General features: G+C 41.2%; 1 protein-coding gene across 1 annotated transcript; it reads left to right on the top strand.

Moving 5' to 3' along the window:
• Positions 1-123: 123 nt before the first annotated feature.
• cfap57 (cilia and flagella associated protein 57) lies at positions 124-9,381 on the top strand. Its single transcript, XM_061041432.1, has 21 exons — positions 124-281; positions 436-749; positions 846-1,105; positions 1,835-2,009; positions 2,089-2,241; positions 2,574-2,719; positions 3,044-3,209; positions 3,326-3,439; positions 3,540-3,752; positions 5,324-5,497; positions 5,644-5,805; positions 5,889-6,044; positions 6,131-6,224; positions 6,333-6,523; positions 6,884-7,057; positions 7,203-7,361; positions 7,567-7,710; positions 7,934-8,050; positions 8,318-8,452; positions 8,618-8,761; positions 8,940-9,381. The coding sequence occupies exons 1-21, from the start codon at positions 125-127 to the stop codon at positions 9,111-9,113; spliced, it is 3,522 nt and encodes a 1,173-aa protein (XP_060897415.1). The 5' UTR covers position 124; the 3' UTR covers positions 9,114-9,381.
• Positions 9,382-10,101: the final 720 nt, after the last annotated feature.

The following is a 10,101-nucleotide window of genomic DNA, read 5'->3' as shown; positions in this document are numbered from 1 at the left end:
GCGCGTTTTGCTCAGAGTGACGCTCGTTTCTGGCTTTAAAAACTAAATGCATGTTTATCAGTGGAAGAAGTTTTTGCATTACCTTTGTTGATTTAATTAATTCAAACGTCGTTGTGTAAGAAAAATGGCCTCTGTCGTCGCACAGTCTCATTTTATCTTCGGCCTACGGACAGGTGTGGGTAACAACTTGAGTTTTGTCGATGAGCAAACTGTAGTTTTCCCGAGCGGAAACAGCTGTGTGTGCTACAACACCGTCCAAAGATGTCAGAGATTCATTCCAGGTATGTTAAATTACTTTTAAGCCCTTTTTGTGTTTTATATATAATATACAAGTTAATATTTTCTTTTCTGCCTAGTTTTTAAGCCCGTTTTTTTTTTTTTTTTTTTTTTTTTTCACCCTATTTATGTAATTTCCATTGTTTTTGTGTCTAACAGGTTCAGAGAAAAGCCGGGCCATGCATGCTCTTGCCATCAGTGCCAACCGGCGTTACCTGGCAGTATCAGAGAGTGGAGAAAAAGCCACCATCACTGTGTTTGACCTGCAGCATGAACAGGGCAGAAAAAGGAAAATCCTCACTGTAGGAGACATGCTTGTTCAAGAGTTTGTTTGCATGGCTTTCTCACCTGACTCCAAGTACCTAATAGGCCAGACAGGTGGCCCGGATTGGATGCTGATCTTCTGGCTTTGGGAAAAACAGAAAGTCCTAGCCACAGTGAAGACCAGCAGCTCAACCAATCCTGTGTCCCAGGTGAGACATTCATGCTAAATCATAGCAGCCTGCAGCTCCCTGTAAACACAAACATTCATGCTCTGAGAGTGTTTTTATTTGTTCATGTCCCATCAGGTCAGCTTCAACCCTTACAACAACATGCAGCTCTGTGTGAGCGGAACTGGTGTGCTCAAGCTTTTCCGCTACGCAGAGGGAGCCCTCAAACAGAACAGCTTCCCCAAAGTCGAGTCCATCAACTTCCTGTGCCATGCCTGGACGTCAGCAACACGGGTGATTGCTGGGACAGACACAGGCAGGCTGCTGGTGTTTGAGTCTGGAGAGCTGCGAAGAGAGATCGACCTGGCTTCTAAGGCTGTGCAGGATCCGTCTGATAGGTCAGAAGGTGGACTACATGAAATCCACACATAGTCGACTCTTACACATGAATGCTTAATGTAATTGTGTAGCATAAGCCAGGTGTTAAATGTAATAAGAGTACAAATCACTGACATGGAGTCAGAGGTATTGCATTTTAGACTTTTCATTTTAGAAAAATAATTCAAAAATATAATAATATAAATATAAAACTTGATTTAGTTAAGGTTGCATGATTACTTTTTAGACTTCAAAAAGCCAAGGTGTTGTAGAGTCGACTCGTTACTTCATGGCAAAGACCTAACACTTATTTGAGACTTTTAAAAACAACATCTTAGTCCCACCTCTGCTTTTGATACACTAATACAACTTTATTAATCCAAGGTCAGATACATGTTACATGTTACCCCACAAACACCCCTGAAAAATTGTTTTTTCAATATATATCTAACCATGGGAAATGTGATCACACTTACAGATAAGCACAAGTATAACAGAGCGTTCTCAATCACAGCTGATTAATCTGTATACAATGATAAAGATAGTGAGTGAGATGTTGCTGAAAGCTCTCTGACAACATGAATTGATCCTGTGGTGTCAAACTGATTATGGGTGTATTGACAGATTGTTATTAAACTATTTCAATTAAGCAAATTTTAGTTGTAAATCAATAATCCACATAGCTCTAGCAGTGCATCCTAACTTTTGCAGAATCTCACTGTTGCTAATTGTATTCATTCACTGCACAGACAACTGGATATGAAGAAGATCAAAGACGATGATGTGGATGAAGGTCCCGATGTGCCTCACATCACAGCCATTGTGTCGTACTCAAAGGGCTTTGCATGCTCTTTCGGGCCAGGCACTGTCTGTCTTTTTGAAAAGAACGAGGACGAAGGTTACAGGAGAAGCAGCGAGATTCAGGTACAAGTTTATTCAGGTAGCAATACTACAACGGGCTCTGTGTGTATCACAAGTGATCATTTGTATATTTCTCTCTCAGATCCCTCCAGACCCAAACTGCAGTGAGCTAACCCCGGCTGAATGTCAGTTGATCGACACAATGTGCATCAGTCCAGCAGAGGAGACTTTGGCCATCAGCACAGACAGAGGACAGCTCTACAGCTTCAGCCTGTCCTCTGTGGAGACAAACAAGGTATAACAGTCACACCTACCAGTTTACTGACTTTGTCTACACCATCACTGTTAGTTTGTTTAAAACAGCCTCCTTGTTTAATAAACATGCTACTAAAATACTTTATTATAAATGTCACTGCCAAAACTAACATTGTGCACATTAGTCTCTAATCTAAATATCAAGTTAAAGTCAGTTATGTAGGTTTCATCTTTGCCTACCCTTATACATCACAGAATCACTAACATGGCTCCAAAGATTTGTTCTTCCCGTCTTGCTCTGCTCTTCCTCTCTCCTTCATGTTCTAAACTTCAAATTAACTTGCACTTAAAATCCCTACGGTGAATGTAAAGTTCGTCACTCAGGAGGAGCATTTTGAGTTCCTGTCGCAGTCCTTCCACTCCAAGTCAATCACCGGTTTGTCCGTCTGCGTTCGAAAGCCTCTTGTGGCCACCAGTTCTCTCGACCAATCTGTCCGCATCTGGAACTATGAAACAAAGTAAGAAAGTAAGAGACAGAATCACACCAAAATCTGTTGCTTTACCTATGTCAAGTGTTGGTAAGGCATTCAAATCTAAACAAAGTGGACTGAAATATTTTTTTACTGCATATTGAAGTTTGATGAGGCACAGAGGTAAGCCTGAGACAGAGTTAAAGAGGGAGTTATTTTAAAGTCCTGGCTTGTAGAGGCCCCAGCAATCAAACAGAGCTGTTATCAAAATCTGATGGAAGACAGCAAATTTGCAGCAAATGCAAAGCCCAGGTACAGTATACTAAGAGCACATGTGTCTCTACATTGCCTCTCAATGTGAATTGTCACCAGAGCGTTGGAGCTGTACAAGGAGTTCCAGGAGGAGGCCTACAGCGTGGCTCTGCACCCCACTGGCCTCTTCGTTCTGGTGGGCTTTTCGGACAAACTAAGGCTGATGAACCTGCTCATTGATGACATCCGCACGTTCAAGGAGTTCACTGTACGCGGCTGCAGAGAGGTGGGATATATATTTTGATTGTGTGTTCACTCAATTTGTATATTGTTTATTTCACAGCCACATGATGCACTTATCAGCTCTTAACATTTGTCGAATCTTCTCTCTCCACACCTCAGTGTTCTTTTAGCCATGGTGGCCACATGTTTGCAGCTGTCAACGGAAATGTCATCCACATTTACTCTGTCCTCTCTTTTGAGAATATTATCAATCTGAAGGGCCACAATGGAAAGGTGAGTTATGCAGATGTGTTTATCTCACAGCAGTGAGTTAAAAAAAATAAGTTGAGCACCTTCCCAAAAAGATTTAGTAAAGTGGAAACTTTTTATGCAGGTGCATGGCATTGAATGGAGTCTGGATGACAGCCGGCTCGTGTCATGTGGGGTGGATGGTGCAGTGTACGAGTGGAACATCCAAACTGGCAAGCGAGAGTCTGAGAGCGTCCTAAAGTCCTGCAGCTACACTGGTGTTGCCTTCTCCTCAGACTACAAGACAATCCTGGCTGTGGGGACAGACTTCACACTGAAAGAGATCCAAGATTGTCAGGTCAGTAAAAAAAACATACTACTCTGTCTCTTCTGAGACATAAATGAAAAAGCTTTGGAGAAAAAAGCTTTGGAGAAAATCTGAATTTTTGACAAACATTCTTCAAAGGGAGTTGCTAGTGCAATTACAAAAAATTTATTAAATGTATTTTGATTAAAAAGTGTATCTCATGAATTACAGGCTTTGTGATAATTAATCACATTTAATTGCATATATAAATCAAGGAATGCATTACAAATAGATTTACAGCTTATCTAGTTTCTTCTTAGTTATTTATAGCTTCCACATTTGAATTTCACTCTGTTCTTCATGTTTGTAAGAGGTAATTATAAATAAAAGCTCTCTGGGAGTTTTTAAACATAAACTGAAGACCTGCCTTTTTAATCTGGCTTTTAATTAGGAGTGATTTTACTGCTTTTACTTTTTCCTTTATCATTGTTTTTGCATTTCTTTTCTCTCTTCTTTTTATGTCGTTTATTTAATGTCAATACAAAAATGTCAATTCTTTGTATTTGACCTTCTTTGTGTTTTAATTCTGTTCTTTTCTGTCTGTTCTTTTGTGAAACACTTTGGGCTGCATGTTTTCATGTATGAAAGGTGCTATATAAAGAAAACTGAGTTGACAAACCACTTTAATCACCCTACACACACACACACACACACACACACACACACACACACACACACACCCACCCACACACACACACACACACTGTACTGCTTGTCTCGCCCCTCTTATCTGTTTGCCTCTCTCTCACTTCATTGATGTTCTTAGTCTCATGAGTATAGTTTTTTTTACACGTGATTGGTTTTCACTGCACACTTGGAAGAAGCCTCTTGTGAATGATGTAATGACACTATATATAAGAACGTGGTTTTGTCATCTATTTGACATCAGAACTTTGTACATGCTTTTGAACCAGAAACAAGAGTAGATTTATTTTAAAGGGGAAAGATTGCACATCAACAGATGTATTGTCAAAGTTTGGACGTACCTCATCAGGTCTCTATATGTCTGTGTGTGCGTGCCTCCTCGACTGTTTAATCAATCTATCCTGGATAACATTGATCTTCTGGACAGATAAAATAATAGAAATCAAAAAACCTATGACATTTTTAGCATATGTTTTCATCAAGTTTACAAAGTTCTGTTGATGGTTATATGATCACTGATGTATGGCATCAGAGTGCAATTAACCCTCGTCAATTTTTTTGAAAATAAAGACAACCTTTAGAACACATATGTATGGACTTTTAAATGATTATGTTATCTGTTGGCGGCTGTGGCTCAGTTGGTAGAGTGGTCGTCTCTCAACCGGAAGGTCGAGGGTTCGATCCCCAGCTCCTGCCGATGTGTCCTCGGGCAAGACCCTTAACCCCGAATTGCTTGTGTATGAATGGGATGAGTTACTTATGATGATCACTTTACATAGCAACCTCTGCCGTCAGTGTGAATGTGTAGGTGTGACCTGTGGTGTAAAAGCGCTTTGAGTAGTCAGACAACTAGAAAAGCGCTGTACAAGCTCAGGTCCAATTACCATTTGTTGGATGTGCTGGTCTTTGGTCCACAGGTCCTCAGGGAGGTTCCTGGTGATGACGTAGCTCACACGGCTGTGGCAGTGTCTCACTCCGGAAGGGCTGTCTTCACTGGGACTTCCAGTGGAACCATCAGAGCCATTAAATACCCGTTACCCATCCAGAAAGAATGGATCATGTACCAGGCCCACTGTGGCCCTGTCACCAAGGTTGGTCTAACACTGAACTGACAGGAAATCAGTAATCATTCATCTTTGAGTATTGGTTGAAAACTATAATGTTTGAGAACTACAAAAAAACAGTTATGTCTGCTGTTATAAAACTAAGTCCATCAGCTTACCTGGTTTGCTTTCAGATGGTGATCACTTTTGATGAACAGTTCCTGCTGTCTGCGTCTGAAGATGGCTGCCTGTTGATGTGGAAGATCATCGATAAAGAAGGACGCGGACTGAAGAGCAATAGGCAGATGATCCACACTGAAGAGGTCCTTGTCACCAGGTCCGACCTGGAGGAGAAGGTCTGTTGGTGTGTATATGTGTGTTATACCATGACAGACAATTCCGAAAGCTCTGTTCCTGTGAACCTGTGTCTGTGTTGCAGATCCAGAACATGCTCGAGCTCCGGATGCGTCTGGAGGAGCTGCAGATGGAGAACGAGTATCAGCTACGCCTGAAAGACATCAACTACAACGAGAAAATAAAGGAGCTTTCTGACAAGTTTTCTCTTCAAATAGAATCTCTGAATGCAGTGCAACAGGTCAGCTGATTGTCGCTACCACACAGCTGTGCTTGTATCAGTGAAGGCCTCAATACAATACAATCTAACATGTACTGTATGTTTAGGCCATGGAGATGGAGATGGAAAAGCAGGAACGTGAGCACCAGGAGACTTCTGCAGAGGTCACAGTGAAACACTCAAAAGAGCTGAAGGATTTGGGTAAGAGAAGGACAGGATAGTAGATATGATCAATGTCAGAACAATCCAGGGACAGTGTATCTTTGTCCTACATGGATAAATCATCTTGTCTCTCTGTCTGTTACACAGAGTTATCCTACAGCCAGAAGCTGATCGTGGAGCACGAGAGGTACCAGGGTCTTCAGCAGAAATATGAAAAAATGCAGGAAGACAACGAGAAGCAACTGAAGGCCGTAGAGGAGAGCAGAATCCGAGCCCTGGAGGAAGTGACGCAGATATACGAGGCCAGGCTGCGGGCGAAGACTCAGCTCCTGTCTCAGGTTAGTCAGTGGGTGAAGTAGGAGGAAGTGGCAGAGCTTTAGAGACATCATATAGAGCAGTGGTTCTCAACCCGTCTAGCCTCAGGACCCACCACCAACTGATAAACAGCGACCCAAATTTCTGATATTTTTCAACCAATCATATTTGAAATAAATAAAAATGTTGCAGTTTGCAGCTTATGTCGTATGTTTCGTACCTCAGATGGTGCAAAACATCTGACAGAAGCAAGAAACTGAACAAGACAAACGTGTTTAAAAAATAGTTTGTACCAAACATAGTCGTGACCAACTGAAAACAGCTCCGCGAGCCACCAGTTGAGAACCACTGATATAGAGTATGACTTCTTCGATTTTCTGCAGTGTCAGGAGGAACCGCAGCAGCAGATCCGGGAGTTTAAAGAGATGATAAGACAAGTAGAGGAGGATGAGGAGAGGAAGATCCATGACATGCAAATGAAGTATGAGAGGAAGCTGCACACTGAGAAGGAGTTCAGCACAAATCTGAAAGCAGAGACTGGTATTGTTTCACAAAAGGTGAGCCAAGCTCCTGCTATTCACTAAAATCTGAACTGTTGTATTTTCAACCAGGCTTCTTCTTCTCTTATATTTCACATCACTATACCCCCGTTTGCCTCCTCTGTTATTTCATTTCTTTTACTGTGGGTATGCTTCTTCTCAGGTCTATACTCTACAGAAACAGATCGATGAGAAGTGCACAGACATAAACAAGATGAAGCAGGAGCGCCAGAGGCTGACGGGATTGATCCGCTCACTGGAGAGTGACATTGAGGAGCTGAAGCGGCAGATCTGTGGACACGAAAAGACCAACCAGGACAAGGTAGCTGATATCAGGGGTTTGACAGTTTAAAATAGATTAGATTAAATCCAGAAGAGTTGTTTTTATTTTCATTTAGCGCCATAACCACAACATACTGCCTCTATCCCCCGTATCCATTTTGCTCTAAAATAGTTTTAAGCTAATCATCAACCAAAACGATAGACAGAAATGTAGGTAATCCACTACATATCTCTCCCTCTTACAGGATAAGACCATCTCCAACCTGAAGGAGAAGAACCAGGAACTGGAGAAGCTGAAGTTTGTTCTTGATTTCCAGTTAAATGAGATGAAGAAGCAGACTGAGCCTCAACAAGGTGACATCAATAAAAAAAAAGAGAGGATCCATCTGGTATGTTTACAACCCCTAAGTGTTCTACAGAGCTGCTAAAAAGTTAGGCTTCACTTCCAAAACATATTAGAGTTATGTGTCCATGTTAGGGAGTTTTTTGTGTTTTTTTTTAATCTGGTGTTACCGCTCCCTTGGACACCACTGATACCCCTGCATTACTTTACATTACTTAATGCCAAGATGAACTGAAACGTTCTATTGACAGTGAATTTGTGTTTGACAGCTCGAGGAGGAGCTGGTGCAAACCGACAACAGCAATACTCAGCTGAAGCTCACTGTCTCTGAGCTGAGGCTCAAACTGAGGACCAGAGACAAGGAGATGCAGAAAGATATGCAGAAGGTAATGACACACACTGTTGATTATCTAACCAAAACTGCAATGTAAAACTTACTGTTATAGTCAGGAGTGTGATGTCTTTGAAGATCAATCTGAGCCTGTTAATATAAACATGAGCTCTCTTAGTGGATGTTCTAGTTCTCCCTGGACGATTACTTTGCACTGTAGCCGTTTCAATTCATGTCACCAATGCCAGAAAGCGTTGTTCTGGGACGATACAAATACTTTTTATCATTGGTCAATTTGAAAGCAAAATATTTTTTTGACCAGAACAAAGATTTGGAGACACAACTCCAGCGGATCAAGTCAGATCTCCATAACTGTGTTGGCTTCATCCAGGAGCCAAAGAAACTAAAGGACAGTGTGCAGACCATCTATACCCGCTATGTACCACAGTCTGATCGGGTAAGTGCTTTACATAGAGCACTATATGTTAACAGCTTATTGCAGTGACAGTATAAAACTGTGAGAGTGCAGGATATACTTATTAAACATGTACTTATTTCCACATTACTTAAATAGTCTTCTTAAGAGTTGTACTACATACTATGTGTGTGTGCTGTTTCCAAGGTGGAGAAGAAAGCTGTAGACGAAGATATCCATAGGGCCTTTATTCGTCAGCATGATCACATGGAGAAGATTATTGGCAGTCTGAAGACGAGGCTGGCAAAATCAGCTCAGGATCACGAGAGAGTCTATGTCAAGATGATGAAGGTAAACTATAAAACAAAGGGCATTACACGGACAATTCTTAAAAAAGTGTATGGGTATTTAAGACTTGTGTTTATTAGAATTACAGAAACAATATGATACTAATTGCATTCAGCATGTCTTCTTCCAGTGATGAAAGTCTGAGCAGTTTTATGTATTTTTTTTAATATGTTTTCGGCAGGAGAATGTGACTCTGATTGCTGAAATCAATGAACTGCGGAAGGAGCTGTGGCTGATGAGGACTCAGGTCATAGACTACAAAGCTCAGCTGGCCTTCTTCAAGAGGACCAACAAGAGGCATCCTAACACAGTGGAAGGACCAAAGATGGCGCCCACACACGAAGACAGCCACTAAAAATGATTTGTAAAAGACGTAGCGGCGATTGAAAACACAACTCCCCTCAGGAGATGTTAGTAGCCCACAGTGAGACATGCTGAGGATTTTACTCTGTTATGCTGTCACAAACACACGACCCACAGGCTCTTTTTTTCACTACAGGATTTTCTTGCATTGATTTGCCAGCACACGACGGGCTCTCCAAATTAGAAGTTTTACCTTATGCTTATTTGTCTTGAATGTACTTGTAATTAACACTTTCTGGATAAGTGATTGATATTTTTAGCAACAAGAAACCAAAACTACCCCTCCCCCCTCCTACTTACTATGGAAGCATTATGAAGATAAGAATATTACTGTATTGAAACCATTCTTCCATCGCTTGCCTTTATTTCAGTCAGACAATTCACACCTGTAATGGTATTAAAATAACATCACACCTTGCAGCTTTATTTCACATGCAGAAATCTGAGAGGTGATGAAATAACATTTGAAACTACGTAGCCAGAGTCTGCAGGTGGATGCTGGAGGGGCTGAAGGTTTGATCGCAGTACTGGTGTAGGGCGACGCTGGCAACAATAGAGCAGAGAGAGAGAGACCAGAAATCTAACAGCTTAAATAGAGCGCCAAACTGGGAGGATGTTTGCCAGGTGATTGTGGTGAATGACACGAATGTGAAATAAGTGCAGTATGAGTCACTAGCCAGAACTAGTACTTAAGCGTTGATTACTTTATTCACCATGAACACCACATGGGACCTCCACCAGCAGCAGGTCTCAGAAGAATGTTTGGATTTCTAGACTCTGAATTTTCATTGGAATCACAAAGATCTATAGATAAAGAAAGCTATATAGATATACTGCAGATGTTATACATAGATCTATTTATCCTTATGTGAAAATAAAATACTGACTGAATACAGACTCTGATATAGTGTCTGAAACCAACTTCATCTAAATATCCACATCAGCTTCCCCCTAAGTTTTATCAACTTTTTAACCCTTGA

The sequence above is a fragment of the Labrus mixtus genome, chromosome 7 (assembly GCF_963584025.1).
Source record: "Labrus mixtus chromosome 7, fLabMix1.1, whole genome shotgun sequence".
In the NCBI taxonomy this organism is placed as follows: Eukaryota; Metazoa; Chordata; class Actinopteri; order Labriformes; family Labridae; genus Labrus; species Labrus mixtus.
This window is presented reverse-complemented; position numbering and strand designations above follow the sequence as displayed.

Excerpts from the sequence above, each read along its gene's own strand:
- cfap57 (XM_061041432.1), top strand. The coding sequence starts at position 125 with ATGGCCTCTGTCGTCGCACAGTCTCATTTTATCTTCGGCCTACGGACA. Across the intron at positions 7,058-7,202 it reads CTGGTATTGTTTCACAAAAG|GTCTATACTCTACAGAAACA; the intron begins GTGAGCCAAGCT and ends GCTTCTTCTCAG. Across the intron at positions 7,711-7,933 it reads AAAAAGAGAGGATCCATCTG|CTCGAGGAGGAGCTGGTGCA; the intron begins GTATGTTTACAA and ends TGTGTTTGACAG.